Source organism: Dromaius novaehollandiae, chromosome Z, assembly GCF_036370855.1.
Source record: "Dromaius novaehollandiae isolate bDroNov1 chromosome Z, bDroNov1.hap1, whole genome shotgun sequence".
NCBI lineage: Eukaryota > Metazoa > Chordata > Aves > Casuariiformes > Dromaiidae > Dromaius > Dromaius novaehollandiae.
The window spans coordinates 57,459,364-57,485,730 of NC_088132.1; the positions used below are offsets into that span (position 1 = coordinate 57,459,364).

The 26,367-nt window shown below is 35.9% G+C and overlaps 1 protein-coding gene across 1 annotated transcript in view; it reads right to left on the reverse strand.

The window, feature by feature from the left end:
* Positions 1-26,367, reverse strand: part of LOC112987095 (ankyrin repeat domain-containing protein 31) — a 62,849-nt gene that overhangs the window by 9,965 nt on the left and 26,517 nt on the right. Inside the window, exons 14-24 of the mRNA XM_064501377.1 lie at positions 24,256-25,708; positions 23,455-23,703; positions 17,549-17,725; positions 16,044-16,186; positions 13,086-13,245; positions 12,521-12,630; positions 11,681-11,759; positions 9,285-9,381; positions 5,609-6,659; positions 3,126-3,266; positions 2,397-2,493 (exon numbers count right to left, since the gene is read on the reverse strand). Of these exons, the coding sequence (XP_064357447.1) occupies positions 2,397-2,493; positions 3,126-3,266; positions 5,609-6,659; positions 9,285-9,381; positions 11,681-11,759; positions 12,521-12,630; positions 13,086-13,245; positions 16,044-16,186; positions 17,549-17,725; positions 23,455-23,703; positions 24,256-25,708 (3,757 nt within the window). The remainder of the gene's footprint in view (positions 1-2,396; positions 2,494-3,125; positions 3,267-5,608; positions 6,660-9,284; positions 9,382-11,680; positions 11,760-12,520; positions 12,631-13,085; positions 13,246-16,043; positions 16,187-17,548; positions 17,726-23,454; positions 23,704-24,255; positions 25,709-26,367) is intronic.

Below are 26,367 nucleotides of genomic sequence, written 5' to 3' on the forward strand. Positions count from 1 at the left end.
GTATGTTTAGTCAGGCTCCTTTAAGTCATGACATTTGGATAAAGAAGTGATTCTATATTTGAGATTCTTAGCCTGTGTCCTGATTTCTAAACTACTACACTACATTCATTATCTTTCTCAGCTTTCCTCCAAAAACATGAAGGCAAGAATAGCAGGGTTTTCCAGTGAAAGGAGTATCTGAATTTTCATATTGCACTTATTAAAAGTGTACTATTATTTGCTGTATTTTAAGCCACTTCACTGAAATTTGAATGTGAAATTTCTGACACCATCATCTGCTCTGCAAATGACATCTGCTATTCAGCTGACATCTGCTTCTTAATCCTTGTTTATTCTTGGCCATTTTTTGGTAAACATTAAGTCTCTATTACATGTATCAGAAAACGGAGAGGGATAAATTCCAAGCCACATAATCACAGTTTCTTCTGAACTCCTACATATAGACAGCATAGAAATACTATTTTTCTTCTTAATATTTAGTTCTGTCTCACACTTGAATAGAGTAATTACAGCTTTCTGCTAGCATGATTCTAGGAGAGACTAAAGGCCCAGATTCAAAGAGACATACAGGTCTAAAGTGGAATTTAGTTAGGATTTAGATGACTAACTCCAACATTGCAATCCTTAAAGCTTCTGCTAAAAATCTGCATTGCTCTTGGGCTTTTTTACTTCATGGGGTCTTCAGTTTTTGCATTAATGTTCCTTAGGTGCCTAAAATTCAGCTGCTGTATAAACCTGGAGGTATCTGAGTCTCAACAGTGCTGAAAAGTTGGTACCTTTCTTAGCACAGAAATAGGAACTCTTTCATCTGTTTTTCCTAGGGATCTTGATTTGGTTGGGATTCTTATGACATGCTTCCTAAATGGGCTCTGTACAAAATTCCATGGTAGCTGCTTCTTTCTGTTAAAAGATGGTTAGAAAGAAACAGGACTACAGCCTGTATCATTTTCTTTCAAATGAAGAAAGGTTTGGGAGGACATTCTCCTCCTCTAAAAATGCTCCAATTATCAGGCCCCAGTCTTCTCTTTTAAAGGTGCTCTAGGCTGTCTAGAAGAAAATACAATTCATTAATCCAGAAAGACGAGATAAATTCCTTAAAAAATCAGGATAAACTTCTACTTTATACAATGCACACAGGGCATAAGTATGCTAGAAAATTAAACAGTGCCTGGGAATGTCCCTGGGCGAGTGGCACAGAATAACTCACATCCATGCTAACAAACTCTCCTATCCTTCCAAGCAGGCTCGCTGCAGGCAAACTGCTCTTTGGGAATGTCACTTGGAACGTGCTCACTCTCAAACCAGGCCTGGAAATTGGGATTGCCTAAATGTCCACAACTGTGCTCGCAATATAATGGTGCAGGTTAATCATTTTCTGGAACTTTTAAGGCACTGTTCAATTTCCCACTATATATGTGGCCATATAGCATCTGAAATGGAACTGAAACCAAGAACTACTTCCCAGTGTGATCATCATCTTTGGCATTCCCTCTCTCAAGTTCCCACCTAAAGCTGATGATTAAGCACCACTGTCATCTTAAACTATTTGCGAGGAAAAAAAAGTTACGGAACCAGGGCAATGTAAACTCACCATCTGGATGCTCTTAGCCTGACACAAATACATGGTGTTTCAAACATCAAATCAGATATTTTAAATGAAGATATTTGAATTTACTTTTAGTAGGTTAAGAACAGACACAGCCTTATACCCGTGCTCACATGACATGCACTGACTCATCAAGTTAACATAACCAGTCACAACCATCCAAAAGCTTTTCAGAGTCTGAGTGCCATTGGCTATCGAAGCAATCAGGTTTCCCTGCAAACACATTGTTTATCAAAATTAAGCTAACGTTCTTAAGTCTGCTAGTCAGTTCTGAAAAAGTTGCTCAGTGTCATATGTCAAATTAATATGCTCTGTTTCTTATGATTTGTGTATTTTTAGAGAATAAAATATCCCTCTAGTTATTACAGTTAGCTGGGCATAGTGGCATCTCCACCAACACAGATTATTTATTTTGATTTTAATATATACATGTGATTGAAAATTATGTTTGTGTATCTGAGTTCCCATCACAGTAACTATTATATTAGGTTATTAAAAGCTTTATTTCTCTATATATTAAACCTTTTTTAACATAAAGTTACTTAGCAACCAAATCATTAATAATTATTCTCTTCACTCAACCACTTTATGGAGGAAAAGAAAGGTATACTTTACTTTAAAGATCCATTGTAATTTCTGTCACTATATTTTTCAAGCGCGGGACCTGTGATAAGCATGCAGTTCAGAAGAAATCAATATGCAACAGTGGAACTGTGGAATTTAAGCTCTTTAGAAATCACCTTGTGCTACTTCCAGTCATGGTGAATATTAGATTTTAACTGGTACATACCCACAGGCTCTCTTTGTTGTGATGGTAATTCCAGGTCATTAGAAATAGACACTTCTTCAACAAGAAATTTTGACAACTGTGTCCCAAGATATGTAACCTGTTCAAACAAATCTAAATGGATAACTGGTCATTTTAGTTATTTGTGGGTTTTGTGATAAGTGTAAAAATTTCACTTTTCTTTCAAAATTGACTTTATGCATGTAACAGTCTGATCTGTGTCTATCAAGATAAAGTGACAATTCTGCTAATTCTGAATTCTGAATGAAAAAAACTAACATATCTGGGAAGTCCTCTACACTCTAACCATATTTTTGCAACATTTGTCCCTGCCACCTTGGCATTTTGATGAGTCTGCTACTTTTTATTCTCTTAGCAACTTCTCAGTTTTTTTCTGCCAGTCTCTCAATCATTTTTAAAACTATTCTTTCAAAGCACCAACAACTCACAGAGTGGGCATTCCACATTTTCTCAATACTTTTGGGTAGTTCATCACAGTGCAGCTACACTTGTCTGGTGGCTATATAGATCTTTGTTTGCTGCTTATTCATTAACAGTAAGAAGGGTTTTTGTTTTTGTTTTTAATTTGTGTGCTCTTTTGCTTTAAGAACCATAAGGAGATCCAAAAAGGTGAAAATATTTCCTGAGTGTTTTTACCCTATAAATTATACATTTGTGAGACTTATTATTCCAATTTGTTATTACTATTTTTAGGAGTCAAATCAGACCAACCTTATTCCATACATACTTCCAGGTCACTGAAATATCACTTCCTAGCAGCTCTTTAACCCACTGAACTGGATTCTGAAGTATTCTTCTGTTACTGGTTTTGATCTTGCCATCCTCCAAGAGTGTGGCTTTATGACTAAATTCCTAACAAAGAAAAATTAAGAGATAAAATTGCAACTTATAAATTACCAAATCTGAATTAATATCCTTAAAACATGAACAAAATTCTGAAGGACCATATTACTGAAAAGCTGCAGCTAATTCTATATTTTGCTGAAGAATTTTTAAAGAATCCAATGCCACTATCATAAGCTATGATACATAAAATATGATGATTTATTCCACAATGAGATGTTTTGGTCAAAAAGATACCACTGCCAGAGGACAAATCTCCCTATCTGTGAGATAAAATTCCTTTTAATAGCAAATGCTTATGAGAACGCTACTTGCATCTTAGTTGCACTTAGAAATAAGGGAGCTATGAATACAATTAACTTGCAACGATGAACTCAGGAATTCAACAGGGAGCAAGTCTTTCTACCAAGAAACTGTTACTCAAAATCAATCTGTCTTACACGTGTGCAAAAAATGTGTGCTAAAGTGATACCCTGATACAATGATTCAAAGAAGAAACGCATTTTGCACAAAAACTGCATTTCATTGATGTCAACAGATATTAAAATCAGAACTCCCAAATCAGTAATTGCATCAACTATTAAGCGTAATGACCTAAATTCCTAAAAGAGGAAACTGATGGCCTGAAATTATGCAAAATTAATTAGAAAAGAATTTATTGTTATTCTCTCTCTGGTTAAGCAAAGCCCAGTTCTGCAAACACATATGCACCTCAGCAAGCATGGCTTATAGCTGTTCACCATTCAGTAAATTACAGTTTTATTATATTGGGCTCAGTTAGCTAACATGGTTAAATAATGTTAAAATGAATTGCTGATAAACTGCTTCATAACTTAATAAGGTTGCTTAGTATATACAAGGTTAAATAATTAGAATAAAAGAATGATCCATTAGCAAATATTGAATGTTTTTTTACAATATCCACTGGCTTGGCTCTCTATCTATAAGAATCTAAACCAAGATGTTTACCTCAACATTGTGATGAACACTAAATCCAGTTCAGTTTCACACTTCGGGTCTATAATGTTCAAAAACGGCATGCTGTCTGCCCAAAGCTAACTCTAGGTACAGCCTATGTACCAACTGTATCTTCTTACCAAGTAGATAGCCATAACTATGTAGGAGGAAGCTCTACTGATCTTCTCTTTGAAATGCAATAGATATTGCCTCTGAACTTCTAACTCTACAAGATAGCAAAGTGCTACCTACCAATACAAAAAATGAGTGCCATTTTCAGACTAATACAAAGATTAACTTTTTTATGCCCAGAATATCAGTATTTCTATAGTGGGTTTTAACTCCCTAAAACCCATATCCATCAAGCTGGTATCACAGATAACAGTCGTGAAAGATGACAGTAAGCATATTGAATTCTTTACCCTTCAATTTAGTCATCTTGGCATTTTGAAGAATATTACATGTCCTTTAAAGAAAAGAAGAATGTGTATATATCTATGATATGACCCAGTGTAGAGCAGTTTGTGACCTATCCACAATGTCTTATGTTATGGAACACGAGAACACATAAAATCGCTAATCTCAGCAGAAAAGCATTCTTGAGCAGATTACAGATGCAGAAAAAGGAGTCTTTTCTACATTAACTACACCTGGGGAGCTAGCTGAAAAGAACCTTTCATGTTTTAATCAATATGTTGCCCTGGAAATTAACTAGCTCGCAGCTGGGAATTCAGTCAATAACAACCCTCAATAATTCCATCACTTGCTAAGCACTAAGTCAGTTCCCTGGCAGCTGCCATGTAAATCTGCTCTGTATTTGGGCACAGGGGCATGTTTTTATATTAAAAAGAAGTCTTTTTTTTTTTTTTTTTTTTTTTTAACAGGTTTAGTGCATACCAGTGTGTAAACTATAGAACCAGCTGGTATGTAAGCAAGTAACTTTGCATATATTCATGTCTATCATGGCTCAGTGAAATCCTTGATATTACATTTCTTGATCTGAGGGACTCGATAATGCCTTCCAAGAACCACATGTAGTCATAAAAACTTTAACATCTCTCTTCCTTCCAATTTTAAAATCAGATATTACAAAATGTAGACCAACCACTCTACTCTGTTTTTAGCAATAACAAATGTTAACAAACTGATATGCAGAGTCAAACACAAATTTTACATATGCAATATTCTAGGTGTTAAAATCATGATCTGACAGATGATGTCATCCATTGTAGCATTTTCCCCTAAAAGTCATAAAATATGATCTGCAAATAATAAATAACAATTTTCAATATTAGGTGCTGAAGATATAGACTAAACTATGAGAACTGCTGTTTCCCCATTTTAGTAGTCTATTTTTTCAATATTTGTTAAAATTATTATTTCTCACCAATTACCTGAAGTTTGAATTCTAAAACATTTTCTCCCGGCTTAATCCTTCCCAATTCAAGTAGATCCATCAATTGAAGTTTTTTCCTATTATTTCGTCTGTACTTCAATTGTTTTTGTTCATATTCCTGATTACTACAGCTCTGGGAAGAAGATTTCTTGTTGAGGTTTATTGAATAATCTGTATTTGAGACAAGACTTGTAAGCATTGAGTTGGCACTGAACGATTCAACACTACTCTGAAAGATCATTTGCTGCAGAGTATTAGGAAAGTCCTCTGTGGATGTTGACGCAATCTCTTGCTGCTGCTGGAAAGCATCTTTCTTATTTACATATCTGTCTAGATCCTCAGCAGTAAGAACCCGCTCACAGTCACTGGTCAGCTGACAGACATTATTACTGACGACAGCGCTTCGGGCTTCTGAAATATTTAATGTGTTGGTCACTGAAGTGGGATTTAGAGACTTGTTTCCTTGTTCTGCAACTGCTGCACAATCAATGTCTTTTTGCTGTAAGCCTTTTGTTTCAGTAGTGGAAACAGCAGGTTCTGAAGGCAATGTCACCACCTCTACAGCATTTGTCAACTTGGACATGTTATCGAAAGGATACTCTCTTACCCTGTTTTCAGATGCCAAAGCATGATCAGAAACCTCTTTGCTTCTAATTGCTTCTTTATTTGTTCCTGTCTCAGCCAAGCAGCTGTTTGGATGTTGGCTGCATTCCTGAGCTGAAAATCTATTTTCTAAAGAGAGATGTGCTTCTACTCTGTTTCCATTAGGCATGCTGGCACCGGGCCCTGTACTAAATGTAACTACATCAGGACACATGATTTTATCAGCAGTTAAATCTTGTCCTTTACCATTTCCATAGCAAATAACTGTGTTTGAGATTTGTTTCTCTGCATGTGTTGAATACACTTGCTTTTCTTTTCTGTAATTTTGTATTTTCTGGACTAATTCCTTCTGGTTCTGGGCAACAATCAACAGACTCTTTTGCCTAGAAGCAAGCTTAACTAATTGTTCCCTTAGTGCTCCTTTTTTAAAAGATTCCACTGAAGCCCTGTAGGAAATAGAAAAGTAAAAATAAAGATACCACAGCTATTCTGAACATACACAAAAAACAGTTTAATAGATGTAATCCACAAAGAACAGGAATCTGCTTAAAGGTACTTTGCCCTCCAAAATTTGAACAATCTTTTTATCATGTATAAAGTTTATGGTTGAAATCCCAGGCTTTATGCATGACAAACTGCAGAATCCTGTCTAGAAGTAGGCCGCAAAGCAAAGCATCAAAACTGCAGTAATAGCCTTGTCCTCCTATATCACCCTTAATTCACGGAATAGAAGCTTGGTCTATATTATCACTGGCTGGTCTCTTATCACCACAGAACACATTAGTTTATTGAATTCAGTGCCTTTGCAGTACAAATTTGGATTCTTTCACAACAAGCTCAGGGTGAGCTACTAATGGATGATATTATCAGAGGTTTCGTACTGTATTTACACCACAAAACATTTTGTGAAACCACAGCTGTAGTAATACCAAAAAGACCTTTGAGATCAGGAATCAGAGTAGTTTAGGACATCGTATGTTAGTCTGGGAATCTCTCTCCTGTTATCAGATTCTGCTCGCTAGTTGAGCTGATCTCCCTGTGAGACTCGTTCCCCAGGGGTCTTCCGCATGGAAGGGAATTCCATATCTTTCTCCACTTCTTTTGGCGCAAGAGCCACAAGTCCAGCACAATACCCTTTTCTCCTAATCCCTTTTCCTGGGACAGCTGATTGCACCACTGCTCTGGCACCTTGCCGGAGACAGAGCAGTACCACAAGCTGTGGGAAAAAGAATAGCAATGTGGCTTGCTTTTGACTCCACCCCTAGCAGAGATGCTATGCAGGTAACACTATCCCAGTCTGGGAAAAAGAGGGACTGCTGAGGGGATCAGAAGTACAGCAAGACCATTTCGTGCATAACAAGGCTAAGCAGAGCTAAATCACAGTGTGGCAGTATTGGTCTCCAGTGTTGTACTGTAAGATTATTTGCTATTGCATGTATCCATAAACCATGATACTACCAGCATATCAGCATCAGGTTGATCTCTGACATGAGTAAGCCCTGGCCAGGATGGAACCCTACTGAAGGCAGTGACACTCTGCGTGCTTTTTCTAGCAGTGTTTCTTCGGGGAAGCTTTGTTACTTTCTTGCTATACAGGTACAGAAGAAGTTGCAAAGCTTCCTGATATAACCACAACTGAAGAGAAAGTAAGAGGGAAAGATAGTGATGACTTGAATGACATAGGCAAAGTAACTTACAGCCACTAACAAATACAATGCTTTTTTTGGCTCACTTTTCTTAAAGGGGAGATATATTTTAATATCCTCAAAGGAACAAATAAAAATGGAGAACTATTAGTAGGATCTTTCACTGGGCCAACTATCTGAACAACAGAAAAAAGGAAAACATGTTGATGCCTCCTCATCTTCTGTACATTCATGTATCATGAGACAAAAAGTTATATGCTAATTACTTAAAAATAAAATGTTCACCATATAAATAATAAAAAGGAAATATAATAAAATTTGGCATGTAGCTCATTACATTTGATGGATAGCTGTTGCATTAGCTGCAGGGCATCTGCATCACTTCAGAAATATTTATCACTGCTCTGGAACACTTTTACTCAATATTAGAAGGCAGATACATTTTTATAATTGCTAAATTAATTATGCTGTCCTTGTTTCTTTATTTAGTCACTAGTTTGTTCACCAGGATGATTTGGAATCCTAACTTTTCTGCATATAAAAACCTCTTTTTTTCTTATCTGTTTAATCTATGTATTTTATCTCTTATAGCTGGGAAAATGCTCTGTGACAAAGGTGTTTCAGTCTTTTTTGCTCAGACAGGTTATATGGTTTGCTACAGAACGACTTGAAAGTTGCACACTGTAGCTTTTACATGACCAAACTACTCACATGAGCTACATGGAAGAACCCTTATCAGATGGCCTAGCAGCATGTGAATATTATGCCATATTATTAGCTGTGCACTCATGACATGACCAATCTTCAGGTAATCCCTCTCAGAGGAAAGCAAATTAATTTCCTCAGCCAAGGGGCCTTTTAAGATACAGCAACAGGAAGCTGACAATTCACATGGTCCCTGTCTTCTCCCAGCCCATATCCAAGGTGTCCTAATGAAAGAGAACAGTTGTGAGCATGCTGCAAGCCTTTGTTCTGAATCGCTCTTGAGAGCTGTTTATTGATCACTCCCAAATTAGGATTGCTAAAGAAACGGCACTGGAGATAAGGACACTCAACGTAGTGTCTGAGTTGCTACTGCTTTCCTCCCTGATGCTGCAAAAGTCATCTAATTGCTCAGCACCTCCATCCCCTAACTTCTGCTACAGGTTTTTCTTTCACCCTTCATCTATGCTCACTACCTAAAAGTAGTGCTCATGGTGTGTACAGTAAATGATTAGTATGACTTAGCTAAACCTTGAAGTTCTTCCTTGATGTGAACTCTTATTGGATGTAACTGAGGCTAATATGAATCATGCTTCAGGAAAGTCTGAATGAAAAGCACATGGTTTTTCTTTCATGTTACCATATAGCCTCTAACTAATAACCTCTATCAGTGCTGCTTTAAAAAACAGATTTCTATAAATACAAACCTTGTATTCTACCTACCTGTATTTTTTAGCAAGGGCATCCCTTTCAGTTTTCTGTTTTGCAAGCATTTCATTCAAAGTATCTTGTATCTGAGACAGCTTTTGGATATATGCATCTGTCCAATATTTTGACATAACCAAAATGATGATGGCAATAAGAAGTAGAGAATAATTATAATAATAACATTCTTGATGTAGCAAATACACAGCCAAAAAATGAAAATACTGTTAAAGCATTAGCTGATACTCTTGTGCATGTTAAAAGCTATTTACAGGTAAGTACTTTTAATGAAATTCTTCATAGGAAGAATGAAATATAAACTTACGTTAAAGATAAATAGCCCAACTACTAGGAAATTTTGATGAGCAATAGCCTCATCTAGGGAGTTATTAAGAGAACAGGACAAATAAAAGCACTGTCCTATGGCTGGTAAGCACAGAAACCTTTCTGAAAGTCTTTGTCTTGCAAAGAACTGCACAACATGACAGTTATACAGGAGCCTACCTGCAGAGGTTGCACAGTCTTAAGAAGGTGGCTAAAATGCTTATGTTTGAAGAATTATAAAATAGTTTGATCAGCTTAGACTGTTCCAAGTTAAATATGTGCTAAAACACATGTACCATAGTTTTACATAGTTACAATTACATGTTATAAAATGAAAATGGGTTATAAATTTTCCCTTGCTGTCAGCTGTATTTCTCTGAAATAAGAAGAGCAATTAAAATTCTTCTTTAGATGTCCTCTTTTCTTAGACGTATAACATAACAGAAAGCTTACCAGTCATGACCAGGTGATACTGCTAGGGTAATATGCTAAATGCCTATAATCTAATTCTTGAAATTTCAAAACAAGAAATTAAAGATTTCTATTATTGTGAAAAATGGGAAATTACAGCATTAAAAATAAGAATTATAAAATGTTTCCAGAAAGCTGTTTTATAGTACCTACCAACATCTACTTATTTGTTAAAATAGAAAAATACTAAAATATTGCTCTTATTAAAGCAGCTTAAAAGCAAAAGGCTCTATTATTTTGAGCAGATTGTATTGCACGTAAACACCCTGAGGTTTTTATTCTATATTGTAAAACTGTCAATATTCTTCTATGGTCTTGCTCAGTCTCATTGGCCTCCTCACAAGCAACAGCTATGGTTTAATTTGAGACATGCCAGATTATGAATGTTTTTGTCAGTAGTGGTTACGGATCACCATGTTCATTTCTCTCATGCTCCTAGAGAGGACAAGCCTGATACTTCTTATTCTCCTGATTTAGGGAATTGCACAGATCTGTTTCAGCCTTATCATGTACAAATGCTTCAGCTTTACCATGCATACAGGCCTCAGCCCGTTTTACCATCTATCTGCTTGTCAAACATTTTTCAAGCAAATTTAACGATTTTAATTAGCAGTTCTTACCGCACAGATTTGACTTGGAAGCTATACAGCTGTATAACTTCATATTTCACATTTATTTTAAAAGGGATGAATTTACTATTTTAAATATAATTTGAGTAATTTGAAAGCTCCAAGCTATTTTCAGCTGGGAGCTACAGCAGATTCCACAAACACGATCACAGATCTGGCCTTGAGTAGTAGAAGTTAACTTAGAAATAGACCTGGCGGGGTGTGGGGGGAATTAAAGAACTTCCCTTCTGTCAGGGAGCAAAACTTTCACGGGCTGGGGTTACTCCAAACTACAAAGCCATGGCTAGATGGCAAAGGCAGCCAGGGAGAGAGACTTTTATAAAAGGCCTTTCTGCAACACGCTCTGCCACTTGCATGGTCATGGCACAGACACAAGAGACTCAAGCTGCTATGCAGCACCAGCATTGTGATCTCCTGGGAAGTCAGTGTCACTTAGTAGGCTCTTGAGACTAATCTGAACTGAGATTTGATAACTTAAGACAAATGACACCTCCAGGCACCAGCATTTCTGAAACTGCCCATCATCTCCAATGTCTGTCTTAAGATTTTTCATTTTTTCCTCATAAATTATTTTAGGCCCCTGAAAATGCAGCCACACTATAATGAAAATGCTGCATCCACTACAATACATACACACACAGGTGCTCTTGGCCATGGAGGGGCTCCAGCAGAATCTCATGTACTCATCACTAAGGAGTGTTGCCAACAGTGTGCATTCTTATCTAATGACCCCTTTCCATATGATTAGGTTGATTTGAAACACAAAATATTTTCATGCCTCCAGGTGGCATGCTTCCTTTTTTTGTTATCATATCCATTCCTGTGTAAACTGGAAGTACTCTTGTACACACATCTGGGATTAAAATCTTATTCTCAAGCTGTATTTTCCAAAAGGAGATGTTCAAATACATTACTTGCAGTACTATTTTTAAAACAATGCTAGCAGATATTTACTAAAAAATTACTGAAACGGCTTGAATTTACTTCTACCTGCATCTTTGGAAGTTCTCAATTCAAGTAGCAACAGTTCTTTTTGCTTCTGTTCTGTATCTTTTATGGCAGCAACAGACTCATGCTAACAAATACAGAAATAATTGTAAGAGGTAGAGATAAGTGTACCACACAGCCAACGATGAATGGCTCACAGGATAAATATTGGTACACTCAAGTCATTCCACACAGGGAAACAGCTACTGTGTGAAGGTAACGGGGCATGGTATCACAGTCATACAGAGTGCCAAGTGTATGTTCTGCAAGGGGCTGTCACAACCAGGTTTTACCCAGGCATTTGAACTAGTCCACTCTTAGAGCCCCACCTTTGAGCACACTGCAAGCATTAAACAGTGAACTTCACCATGATAACATCACCTGGATAATGGAGACATACCCTAGAGCTACCAGCAAGAGCTTTCTTAATATATAGTTTGTGCAAAAATCTTTGGGTGTATTTCAAATGAAGATTAAACTATTTCTAAATACTTTAATTTTCATGAAAAAAAATCATTACGCTTCCAAAGAGACATTTTGAAAATCTGACGAAAAACTTCAGGACTCCTGACCTTTTTCCATTCACATGAGCAATAGAAAATGTATGTAAGTGCTGCCTACAATAAGTGCAAATGTGCAGGAATCATGAACAGAGAGAAGTGGTAATATACAAACTTACCATATACTGTAAGCCACCGTTTACTCAGCAGGATGCTGTTTTCTATATAGACTGAAGGGTTAATTATTTTAATGATATTTTAATATTATTCAGTCAGTAAATGACATTATACAGTACTACACTATGAAGCAGTATTACAAAGCTCTTCTATTTTCTATACTTACCTCATCGTATTTCTCATGTTGTGGCACCAAAGCTGCATCATCATTTTTACAGCAGTCATAACAAATAAGTTTTGATCTTCTTGACCGAGTAGGATGATTATATTTCCTCTCTCCACAATTAAGAAAGAATAAATATAATTTAAAAACAAATTGTAGCAGCATAATAGGTTGATTAGCTAATATAGGTTACGAAGATGCAATGGCAGATTACATAATGAGAAAATATCTTGTATATGCAAATGAGATCAAATTTAGGTAACCTAGGGAAATAGTTTTTAAAGCTACCAATACTATTTTCAAAAATACAAGGTTAACGTGAAGGGAAATACGGAAGATAAAGGAAATCTAAGGAGCCAAATATGTCCTTATTCCTCAGACTCTCTAGGGGAAAAAAAATCACACATCCTATTTTCTGACTATGAATAAATAATAATCAAGAGTTAATAAATTTAAAAACATCAGGGTCATGCAAGATGCAGCTCTGCAAATCAGCAGCATTCTAAGTTCATTTTTTACCTTGAGACTAGAGTATAAACCTATGATTTCCATTACGGAACCAACATACCTGTAACCCCAGTAGTTTTAACAGAAAGTCCAGAGTCAATAGCACCATAAGACTTCAGCAGTTCTTTCATTTCATCATCACAAGCTTTATCACAAGCAGTTTCGCTCGAATCATCCCTCTCATGGGGATTTGCTCCATGCTGTAGTAGAATTCTCACTGCCTATTATATATTGCTTGTATTGTAATTATTCATGTTGTGTACATATAACACAACTATGCATATTGTATCTATCATAAGATACAAATAACAGATTCAAATCAGATATAGTAAAATCTGTTACATTTACACTTGCAGTTCAACAAACAGGTTTAAATGGCTTTTAACAACACAGATTTGTATTTTACACTTTCAATTTTTCCATTAAAATACACAAATAACTCACAACTTGCTAAACTTACCATTTTTAAGGTATTGTTACAGAGAACAGTTACAAAACATCAAAGATCTAATTTAAAAGAAACTGGTAAACCGCATTATGAACAGAGTGCAGAAAAGAAGTGGAATTTTTCTCTAGGCATTCAAAAGCAGTTCTGTTCTTCAGCTATGTGCACTGATGATTTCTGTCCCAATGCTAAATCACTTGCATATCTCTGCTTAATTTTAAAATGTGGAAGTAAGATTAGTAGCGTCAGTAGAATCATCTATCCCTTAAAAATCGGCTCATATGAAAGTGTCACCAGGGTCAGAGCTTGGATGTTAAAGAATTTTCGTACATACGATTTCCCATCTTTAGCATTTCTACTTCTTTCTTATGTTTGTATTTTGGATTTGTGATGAATATTCAGAGTGCTGGTAAGCATCAGAAAGAACAATACTTTATAGAAATTCAAAATCTCTTGTGCTGTCTTTAGAGCAGTGAAGTAATCAGTCATAACCTTCTCCATTGGTTTCAAAAAAAAAATACTGGATAATAACTTAAATATTTTCAAGAACCCTATTGACAGTTAGGTACCAGGCCTCTAAAATCATCCCCTTCATTTTATCTTTCCTCACTGAAAAGGTAAGTGTGATGAAAAATCAGTTCTTTCAACAGGAATAGAGGTGATACATTTCAGTCAATCTGGCATCTTCTTTTTATGCTCAGTTCCCTGGAACTCACTGTGCCAAACAACATGTTTTAATTTGTTCATTCAAATAAAAGGCAGACATTTGGCTGAGCTCAAGGAGTATGTTTATGTTATCAGCTAAGCAGGGATGCAAAGTGGCTCCTGTGACTAGGTTTTCTCAACCCCCAAGCCCACGTTAAGAGGAAGCCCCAGCCTGCATTTGGGAGGTCTCCAGGGTGGGGGGACCCAAGTGCATGGAGGTCTCAGCTCCACAGCCGCCTACACTGGTCTGTGATGGGGTTGCCAGAATCCTCCCTCTCTGTCATGGGCCACACAGTCCCATTCCTCTCCTTACACTAGCATGGTTCTCAAACTGCTTTAGGGGCTGATCTAAACAAAACCTTGTTTTTGTAGGATTAGTTTTTAGTTAGTTCAGTGTCATGGCCCAGATATGCTACAAAGAACCACAAGATTTCCTTGAGGATATAAATCGCCCATGAGTTGCCTTGCTGGCAGTCATGGCTTTCTGATTCCAGCTCTCTGCTCCCTTTCTGATTGCTTTCTCCTGCATAAATGCTTGACTTTAATACAGTGAGCTTTCTGAGTGCCTATAGACATCCCCCAGTTTTAAATATAGGAAAAACATATCAGATACAGTGTTTATTTATAGCAATGATTTTCTCTCATTCCTTTGCTAATATAATTTTGTTACATTCTCACTGAAATGAAGGAGGGAAACAACCCAGACAAACTAAATACAGCTGCAAGACAACATCAGTAAGGCTCCCCCATGTAGGATTACTTTCTTATTGGAACTGTTCCCAGAAATAATTTTTGACATCTGGCCCTTTAGAAACAACCAGTTGTAGTGCGGCCACTGGCAGGTGGCTGTTGTTTCATGCATGCGATGTGAAGTGATCTTAAAATGTATCCTTTGCTTTGACTGTTGAAAAGATACCACAATTTCTCCCATACCCTTAAAATAGAATTTCAGACAGATTTCCTTAATAGTAAACTGAAGTATTTTTAAACAGGAATGCAGAAAACATTTATGATTCAGAATAATTTAACATAAGGGAAAAATTATCATTGAACGCATTTTTTAAATACTAGATTTGATATCTTCTTTAGTCATTGCATTACTTCTTTTATTTCAGTGTAGCTACTCCTGATTTTATGTAGGGTAAAGAAAAAAACTGCTGTTTAAAAACCAGTCATTTTTTTCACTAACTAGTAAAGATTTGCTTCTTTTTCTGGCCCACAAAGGTCTCTGCTCTCTTAGGGCAGTATTTTGTCTTCTGATAAATGTATTCAACTCCCATATGTTTCAAAAGGAGATGTATTCATGAGAGCTTAATGAAATTCTTCTGATTAATAGTCTATTTTCCAAAATATGCAAGTGTGGGTGTTACCAGAATTATTCATTAACTTTGGTCAAATCTGACACATTTGTCTGAAAGGATTAATTTTTGAAAGAAAAGAAAAAGTAATGCTTTTCTTTAAACATTCTCATTTTCTTTTTAAAATTAAGTTCTGTGGGGTTAATTATGTTTGCTTTAATTTCTTTTAAAGGGAAAATATCTACATCAAAACATCTTTTTGTAACTTAAATTGAGAATACTATGGGTTTCAGCATTATTTTTAAAAAGGCAAAAATGTGCGAGAGTACCATGGGGAATTTCTGATTTTTTTTTTTTTGATTTGCCTGATGGACTGAAAAAGTCAACTAACTGTTGAAGAGTAATTCTTCATCTAATTTTAACTACTTAAAAGAATGTTGTTCTATTTCCAAGTGGAAATCTACAATATAATTGTATGTAACTTTGACTTCCCTTATTTCAACCAGCATTTTGCTTTGCTTGTCCATTTCTGGAAACCAGGCCCAAGAAAACTAATGTAAAAGAACTGTACCTCCAAATAGTTGCCAGAAACAGCATCATGTATTGGCAAAGTACCATCCAGACTTCTGCTGTTAATATTAGCACCAGCTTTCAGCAACTCTAAGATCACGTCAGTAAATCCCCTGTTGGAAGCTTCATGAATTGCTGTCCAGCCTAACAAAAGCAAGATGACATGTACAGCATGCACCTGATTTGAAAAAATCCATACAGATCACTAATGAGCAATTATACATTTTGTTGTATTTGATATACAAGAAATGTCAGATACTCTCTTTAAGGTAATTCTTAAACAAGGAAATCCTGAAATCCCGAGGTAAATTATTTTCTGTTTAATTCAGCTTACTTTAGAGAAAAATGTATCCAATACTAGCCAGAAAAATACTGTTTATTTTTCTACTATACTACTAAAAAAATAAAAGGAACAAAATAATAGAGTAGAAAGACTATAATAACTCAGAAACATAATATTAATAACCTGATTTCCAATCCCAGTGACATTTTATGATATCGAGTCTGCCACGGATCCAGAATGGAATACCATCCATTCTGAGACTACAAAAATAGACATGAATTGTACATTTAGGAAGAAGGAGGAAAAAAATAATCTTGTCATTTGATTTTTAGACTCATTTCCTAAGGAAATAAGGTTTGTGTGATTGTGCTTCACACACATGAATATACTGCCGTGCACAGGCATCAGCACCCTCCTAACTCTCCAATCCACCCATCAATTTCCACCAAATTTCCTGGAGGCCAGAGGTCTCGCCCATCCCAGCTTTCCACACACTCTCTGAAAATGCGCTCTTCAGCAGAGGAGCACAGCCTGACTAATGCCTCTGCTGAGGGAAATGCTGCATTCGCTCCACCCTGAGACAGAAATCTAGGGAAACCGCTATTTACTGGTTGTGCTTATGCTCATCAAATTACTTCCTCCCCTCCTCTCCCTCCCCCATCTGAAAAGTTTGGATCCAATCCTAAATTTATATACGTAAATACACTTTTCTTTTTTTTACCAATAATTCCACACATCAGGTGAGAAAAAAATCAATTTCAAGCAGCCATAAAGGCTTATATGACTGTCCACAGTTTATCACCCACCCCATAGCTATACAGGTTTCATGTAAAGGCTGTATGTGAGGAATGTGTGTGCATATATGTCTTTATGAGCAGCCATACCTATCTATAAAATCATCCTTGCTGTTGTGATCAGTACAATGTATGCCCAAGAATTCATGTTATTTGAAATAGTTTGTTATAAAAATATTTAAAAGTGAAATATTTTTAAAGAAACAATCTGTTCTTCTCGTTCAATAAAAATGTAACAACAATGAAGAGAAGCTATCTTCTAAAGCATTGTGGTTGCATTGTTTCAAGAATCACCACAATTATACCACAAATCAAGAGTCCGTAATTATATAAAAATATATAAATTATATGAAACCATATAAACTATAAAAATATTACATTATATAAAATTACATACAAACTATGTCCCTAATAGAGCAATATTCAAACCTGCGTTGTCTGTTTCATTGACACAAATTCCAGATGATATTAGAGTTTTCACCAAAGACAAGTCTCCTCTCTTAGCAGCAATATGCAGCTGATTTTCCCCTTTTGCATTTCTCTTCTTTGTCCAAGCTCTTGTATTATAGGCGACATGTAAAACTACAGCTTCTTTTTTGGATGATTCTAAACATATTGGATTCTCATTAGAAACACTAAAAACTATTTCATTATAAACAAGAAATTAACTTTCATAACTCATTTGAATTAATGTAAATCTGTGAAATACTTTTGCCTTCATTATTCATTAATATTAATTGACTACATCAAAACGTTAAACAGGTACTGCACAATAGATCAGATAACACATAGAACCTTTGCCAAAGAATCTACCGTTCAGATCTAAATGATTTAACAAGGGTATAATGGATTAGGAATAAAAAAAAAAGCTAACAACACTGAGCAGATTTACACTATATGAAGGTAGCAAACACATCACATTTCTTCATGGACTGTTTTTAAAATTACCACGCATGCCTGCTAGATACATAAAGCACACAGATAAAGGTTATTTAAGAAACTATATAAAAGTGAAGACTTGAGTGTCATCTCTTTCCCATTCCTAATCCTGCATTAGGGAAAAGATATGCTTCTGTGCGAGATATTTTTACAGCTGTGGCATGACAAAGCCCTATAGATTGAATACAAATCTTTGACAAATGTGGACTGACATAGCTCAACTACCTCTTAATTTAAACCTGTGCATGAGTAAACCCATGATTCAAAATAAACTTGATTTAACCCTTCTCTTACAGGTTCACCAAAACAGACAACATGTGCTTGAAATTTTATCATATGATCCTCAAAAAATGACCTAACTCTCAGAGTTCAAGTAACAGAAATACAAAATTGTAAGAGATATAAGAAAGAAAACAGATTAGAAAAGCAAGGCCACTCACTGATCCTGTGTATAGAGTAGAGGCAGGCCCTCATTCCCCCTCTAAAAAAATCTGCTACCAAAAAGACAGTATGTGTAAATCTCAGAAAGCTCTGCCATGCGTGTTAGCTTTTTTTTGCCCCTGTTCCTGCTTCTTTAATACTGTGCAATCAGATTTTCAAAAAAAAAAAAAAAAAAACCAAAAACCCAGTAGGTTCTTTCTCTGATTTCTTGAAAATCTGTAATTTGTCCAAAAAATGTACTTGTAAAGTTTTACATAAGCGTTTTCAATTATTCATATGAACAATTAGTTGTTGCATCCCAAACTCTTCTTCCCATCAGACAAGCTGTCTTCTCAAATATTTCCAGTTATCAGTATCCATTGTTATCAAACATCTTCCGTGATTTGACAGCAGACTTTTTTTAGGTTACTCCTGCCTTTTCCAAGGTTTCCTTTAAAGTAAACTACTAAGCTTGTCATCCAGGACTGTTTGGAAACATATTAAAGACACACTGCAAGCATGTTAAAGACAAATAGTGAGGATATACCCATACTAATTTTAAACTAGCTTGCTCAGGTACTGCTGCAGTCAGAGCATAGCAGCATGGAGTTCAGAGTAGATTATTTTAAGCTGCCAGAAAGCATTCAGGCAGCCATCCTTGCATGGTTGCACTTGGTCCACACTGTAGTGGCAACCATAAGAGCTAAAGACTTCTTAAAACGAAAACTGAGATTCTAGAGCACACAGAAAGGTCACAGCATCGAACACACTCCTCCAATTGCAGACCTACTTTTCTGTAAGATAATGTACTGTATCTTGCTTAAAAGCTTCTGGATCTGAACTCCCAAAGCAATCATTCACTTTCTGATTCTCATTTTTTGTCCCCTCTGATTCATGGGAGAATGTCCTAGGGACTCTTCAGAGAGGTAGGGAAAGAAAAGGTGCACAACAGCCCATTAAGCTAATGACCCTTAGCAATATTGGCTGCAAATGAACAGAAATAATTGCAAAGTTTTCCAGTTAAGTTGTCACGCACAACAGTTTTCTTCCTGTTTGCTAAGAAACATTCGCAAAAGAGTAATGGGACATTGTTACATGAATCATAAAGCACTGGTTCTCTGAGGATTGTATTGTCAGGCAGGTCATGAGCAGGCAAGATTAGGAACTTGGCAAATACAAAATCCAGTGAGTGCATGTACAAAGTGGAGAGATTACTGTAGCCAGCAGTCAGACCTGATTAGACTGCCATGTTTTAACAACTTCAAGGGTATCCTCCTTTAAACAGACACTTGAATACTTTGTCACTGGTTGATGAGTAATTCTTTCCACAGCTCAAACTAAGAAAAGAACCAAACTGTTTGTATCTTTCTTCTATACGCACAGGATAGGAATGTGCAGAGCCCAGAAGATGACTGACTGTAGACAGGTGAAGATGACACTGCATATGTGATCACTCAGGAAGAAAAGACTTTTATTCAAGAATAGAACGATGTAAGGAAGACCACTGGGACATGGGGACAATCAGATAAGATACAAAAGCCAGTTAATGAAGAAGAGGAAAGGGATAGGAAAAAAAACCCAGAAAACTCCACAAGCCAGGAAACATCATCCTGTCTTCCATTTTTTCCTGCTGCAAGCCGAATGCTATTGTCCCAGTCCCCAAAGCTATTAACGCCTTCAGCTATACAAAGGGCTACACTTTCTCCCTTGACTCTCGAACAGCTACACTCTTCTGGAATGATGGAAATAATTAAATTTTAGCTGAATAAATTGTTACCTGAAGAATATCTCTGTGGGGGAAAAAAAGTGATCTGTGAAATGATAATCCAGAGAAGATCACAATGCAAGACTCATGTTTGGGATAAAGTTTTCTTTTCTTTTTTTTTTAAGTATTATAACTATATTCATAGTAGACAAAAAGAAGGAAAAAATCCACATATAAAATACATATGGGTACATAAAATAAATACAGATACATTTCAGATCTGTAAATAAATACAGACCTCAAGATGGAGCAGGAATAGACAGAGCTGCAAAAAGGAACATTTGTAGGGAAAGGAATCATTCTTGCAATAATTAGCAGCAGGTGATGACATTTATCAGCTATGCCATGTTTTCTTTCCAGAGTGAAGTAACAAGGGATTCCTACAATAGGAGGAACCAATTTGGAGATAGGAAAGTTAGGTGCTGACACTGCCCAATATTGGAGAAGCTAAGGACAATCAACAGCAGGAAGCACCGGCTCCTTTCTTTCTCCCCTACACTTCCAAAAACAAGGAGCTAGCAGCCCAAAAACAAAAGAGCACAGGAACCTGAGACCAGCTGGAAACTAGTTACCACCTGAAGCAGGAAAAGGAAACAGCATTCTGTATAGCTGAAAGCAGAAGAGGACAAGACGACTGTGACCATCAAAGAGAAAAGGATCGGCAAGAATTTTGCATAGCTAGGGATATCCAGGAAGCTGTGGAATAGTTGGTCATGGCATGGTGAGTGTTACAGGACAAGGCAGAGACTCACTGATGACTCCTTAATTCAACATATAAGACTAGTAAGCATCCAGACAAAAGTCCCCCAAGAGAAGACAAGCCTCACTAAAGAAGACAGAAACAGAAATGAAATCCTGTAAGATACAAACATTTTTTGCAGACATCAAGCCAAGTACAGCTATGCAAGACAGGTTTCTGAGATCAATAGGAACACTCTACTGCTGCTACTTGTAGTAATAACACTGTATTATAGGTCTCTTTTTATATCACAGGCAGCTTCAAAAAGCCTGAAAAAACACTGAAAAAAAAGAATGTCTAAATGATCTTGTGACAAATCCTGCCTGTCCTGCAAACAAAATAAGTGGTGTCATATTTCTAGAATACTAAACCACCATCTATGAAACACGAGGCTTAGATGGTTGGATTGTCGCTGCCTCAAGAAAAGGGAAAAGTATAGTCCTCCACAGAACAGTTGGGAGGGTATTAAGCGGACACAAAGAAAAATAGAGGGAAATAAAGGAGCATCTCAAAAGTATGCATGCAGAGGTATTTGTCCGTATTTTGTGTTTGTGTGTGTGTGAGGGAGAGAGAGACTGTAAGGGTGTCCGTGTATATTTGTTATCAATACTGTTTTAAATATATACACTGTTACATACACTGGTTTTAAAAGAATTTAATGGATGTAGGAGCATGAATCCCACTGAGTTTCAAAATACATATGAACTAATGCTAGTATTGAGTTACATCCCACTCAGAGGCAATCAAAGTTTGACCAATAGAATACAGCAACATGTAACTGCAGTGCAAGTAAGACAGTAAATTTTTGAAGTAAATTTTTTTACTGAATACACTTGAGAAAAATCAAATGTCATATGCACACATATGTACACATGCATTCACACATACTTCTATAAATCTGTATCTTTAATACACATTTTATTATGTATATACAAAGCATACATTCACTGACACTGTAGCTCTTTAAAAGGGCCAGTTTCATGGAGCTGAAACAACTACAAATAAAAACCAGTCAGAAGAAAAAAATCTCAGTAGAAAAATACAAATGATAACCAGGAAATATTTCACAACATATTCCACACTCAAAAAGCTACACTGATTCAAAAATTAGTCTAGTTTAGGAATGGAATTAGAGAGCTACAGTAAATGAGAAACAAAAAAATGAGAAGTGAATAGCAGCAACTATAAATAAGGAATTGTAGAAAACTGCAATGGAAAACAAAAAAAAAGCAAGGAGAAAGTCACAGCCAGCTAAGACTTTAAGAAGGTAGTTATACATTTAAAAATGTATAGAACAAAAATCTTCCCCAGTCTAGTTTAGGAATGGAATTAGAGAGCTACAGTAAATGAGAAATGAAAAAATGAGAAGTGAATAGCAGCAACTATAAATAAGGAATTGTAGAAAACTGCAATGGAAAACAAAAAAAATGCAAGGAGAAAGTCACAGCCAGCTAAGACTTTAAGAAGGTAGTTATACATTTAAAAATGTATAGAACAAAAATCTTCCCCAGACTCATAATTACTATAGAGAAATGATAGGATTGTCTAAGATAATCAGAAAAGACAAATACTCTATTCTGTATCAAGGCAAAGTGACACAAAGTATTTCTATCATCTAATGACATGTTTCTTTTAATTTCAGCACAAGTTAATGAGAATGGCAGATGATAGAAAGATTACTGTTTTTGAATCAGCAGTCCAGATACATTGCATCCAAAAGTTTTAAGAGAAGAGGTTTCTAAGTCTTAGAGTACTATGGAGATTCCAGAAAGAAACAAAATACAAAAGAGGACTGTCAGCTTTATCAAAGAGCAGTAAGCGAAAAATATTCGCGGGTTATGATCTGTAATCAGTTGGAGTTGAGCTTTATCATGATGACAAGGCTAAAAGATAAATGCAAGTATTAAACACAGGATGAAACTGCTGCATAGAAAGTTCTGTGGGCAGGTAGAAGAGAATATACTTGTCAGAAATAAATGCTAGATCCTTTATCCGCATATAAGTAAGTTTGTCTGTATACCACAGCTGAAACCAAATGTATCAGAACAATCGGAGCCTATGACGATTTGTACCTGCTGAGGATATGGTCTATAAAATACAGTGGATATATGTGTGGCAAATACAAAGAATGGAGAAGAGAGCCAGATTTTATTCTATGATACGTAAAATAGTTAACTGAGGACCTATTTGACATTATTTTGAGCTCTCAGTTATGATTCTACAGCCCCCTAAGTTATCACACTGAAAAGACTGATGAACATAGCATAAACAAAACACAGTAAGTATGTGCATTCTGTACAGAAGTTCTGGCAACATTTCAAGAATTTGAAACTCACTGGAGTATTTACTCCATATGCTATATATATTTTTCCACACTTTCTTGCATGTATACCAAAAAGTTTTCTTCCTATATGTCTGGGGAAAAAAAACCCAAAAAACCACTGTCTTTATAAAATATTATTAATCTTTCACCTGATTTCTTAGATGTTTGCTGTTTTGATCCTTGACTGAAGTGTGATTGATTCAATGAAAGCTTGCTTTTACCACTACTGGAACACAAATCTGTCTTTTGGCTTGTCTCCTGAGGGTCTAATTTTACTCTTTTAGTTTGGATTGCTTCTGTTTCAGTAAACTGTGAAAGCACATCGCCCTTTGCATTTCTTTCTTCTTCATTTTTTTCAGTGACTTCTGTTCCAGTTATTTCAGCAAACACTCCTTCATCTGTTGGTTAAATGAAAGAACTTAGAATATCTTACAGCACAATGCTCAATAATTTCAGAAATAGCAATTGATATTAAAAATTACTGTCAAAATGACCATATAGTCTAGGTTAAAATATCCCAGCAGTGATTCATTCAATTTTTGAAAATATTTTTAATATAATAAATACTTTATCCACTATTCACTGCATATTAATTTATTGAGACTGAATTCAAGAGTTCAAAGATTCTTTGTGAAAACATGGCCATTACTGTTCTTCAGTATTAAAAAAATTAAGGTATTAAGAATTTCATTCTAATTAATGTAATGAATATTGTGGTTGCATTTTGATAAATACAATCGGATTTGCAGGCAGAACAGCCCCCAAAATACAAAGCAAAAAGTAGTTCATCTGGCATGCTAGACTATACCACAGTCCCTTCCATGTTTTTGCCATTTATTTATGGTGATATACATACTCTAGAGATCCACAGTCGTATTTTTTTAATATAAAATTTACAGAACGCTCACAACAAACTCATAAACTAATTATTTTCAAACAAAACAAGGCACCTGTTTTCTGGGAGGTTTCCTGCTCTGTATTTTGCATAATCTGAGAAGGGTAAGGAAACTTCTTGTCTGCATTAATACTGAAATGCAAATCTGCTTTTCGGTTGGTCTCTTGAAGATCTTGTCTCTTTCTTTGAATTCGAAGTGCTTCCTTCTCATGGGGTTTTAAAGCTGTAGACCCCATCTCTGAATTGCTAGCATTTTCAGCTGTCTCAGTGAGAAACCCTTCAGCACTTTCTTCTGCATTAAGCAGGACTCTCCTTCCCTCCTCTAGTTGTTCAGCTTTTTGTTCAATAGTGCTTGGCATCCCACTGCTACAATTTACGGAACTTTTGGAAACACTTTCTCCACTGGTAGCTGCTAAAAGTTCATCTGCTAACAGTGTTTCTGTATTTGTTTGAAGTGTTTGTTCAGTACAATTGGTTCCCTCTTCAGATATATTTGTATAAATGTTTTGCACCTCATTTGCAATAGTCTGTTGCAATATATCTGTGCTGTCTGAATCAGTAAGATTTGCACATGCTGATTCTGACTCATTTATCTGCAAAGAAATCTCCTGCAACAGGGGCAAGGAGATTTTTAAACTTAGAGCCTCTCCATTACTTTTGTTTCCATCAACATCAGATTTAACTTGATTTGTCAAGTTTTTCAAAGAAATAATTTGTTCTGAAGGTATCCTCATATCAGTATTTAGACTCCTGTCAGTCAAGCTGTCTTTGCTACTCTGCGTGAGACTACGTTGATCACTATCGTAACTCTTGATTTCCTGTTGTAGCTTCAAAAGTGACACACTGTGAGATGAAGTCAAAGAAAGTATTGACTGAGAATCAGGTTCTGTTACATCAGTAGTCTCAGAATGCTTCACAGACATTTTTTCTGCAGACATTGATGATGTGGGGCAATGTAAACTGGTCATTTCCTCCCCTATGATGACAGATGTTGCTGTGCTTCCACCGGTTCTTTTCTTTTCTTCTGGAAATGGATTTTCATTGTTACCACTATTGAATCCATGTTCCTGTTGCATTTCTGTTAGCAAGACCAATTCACCTTCACCATCAACTGTGCTGCAAAAATTGTGATCAGAAACATCAACACTGAAGCCCATTTCATTAGGTCCAACATCAGGCAAAACTGCTTCCTGTATTTTAATTGTTCCTTGGTTTGTATGGGGACATAAAAAAGATACATATGTATCTTTTTTATTACCTTTCTGAGTAATTTTACTCTTGGCAGCAGCCTCTGCCATATCAATAACAGATTTCTCTGTCTTTTTTGAATCTGAATTTGTATCTGTTAAATTTCCTTCATTCAGTCTTCTGCCTTCCAAATCCTGAAGAACTGTATTTTTTGTATGTGTCACCAAATTTGTTTTTCTGCTTTGTTCATTTTTAGCGAAGCCTTCCTTTGATGCCTTAGTATGATCACATTGGACTGTGCCATCTGAGTTTAATTCTGTCTACAAAATAATACATATAATTCGTTTCACTTTGTGATAAACTGTTTTATTATATACTGAAAGAAAACTGCTCTATTATAAAATTAGCTGATTTCCTCTGCTTGTGCAGCTTTTTTAAGACAACGGGAGAGAGAAATTAAAGAACTGACAAGCATACACGTAAAATTGTAAAAATTGTGTGAAATCAAAATATTACTGAAATGCTTTACATTTTTATTTATTTCTGAAAATTTATCTAATTTCAATTTGACATTCTGCCTTTAAAAAATTAAATCTACTTCATTACCGTGGTCATACACCAGAGTTGCAATTGCATATTTCTGGGCAATGATCTTAGCAAATAATAAAGAAGGGAAAATAACACAGCAAAAACAGGAATAAATAATTCTTGACAATTTTGCAACAAAACTGCTCTAATGGCAGATGACTACCTAGAATTCTCCTATTGATTACTCTGTTTCTCAAGACAGAATCAGAGCACAAACATGGCAACAACTAACACATCTGCTGAAAGCCTCAGTTATACAGCTAACAGTAATATGTTTTCCCAGTTAAGTGTTTATAACACTTTCTATTCGGAGAATGTTCTTTGTCAACAAATTAATGTTTTAAAGTGTAATTTAAGAGTAGACACCATGGAAGCAGTTGTAGCACAACAT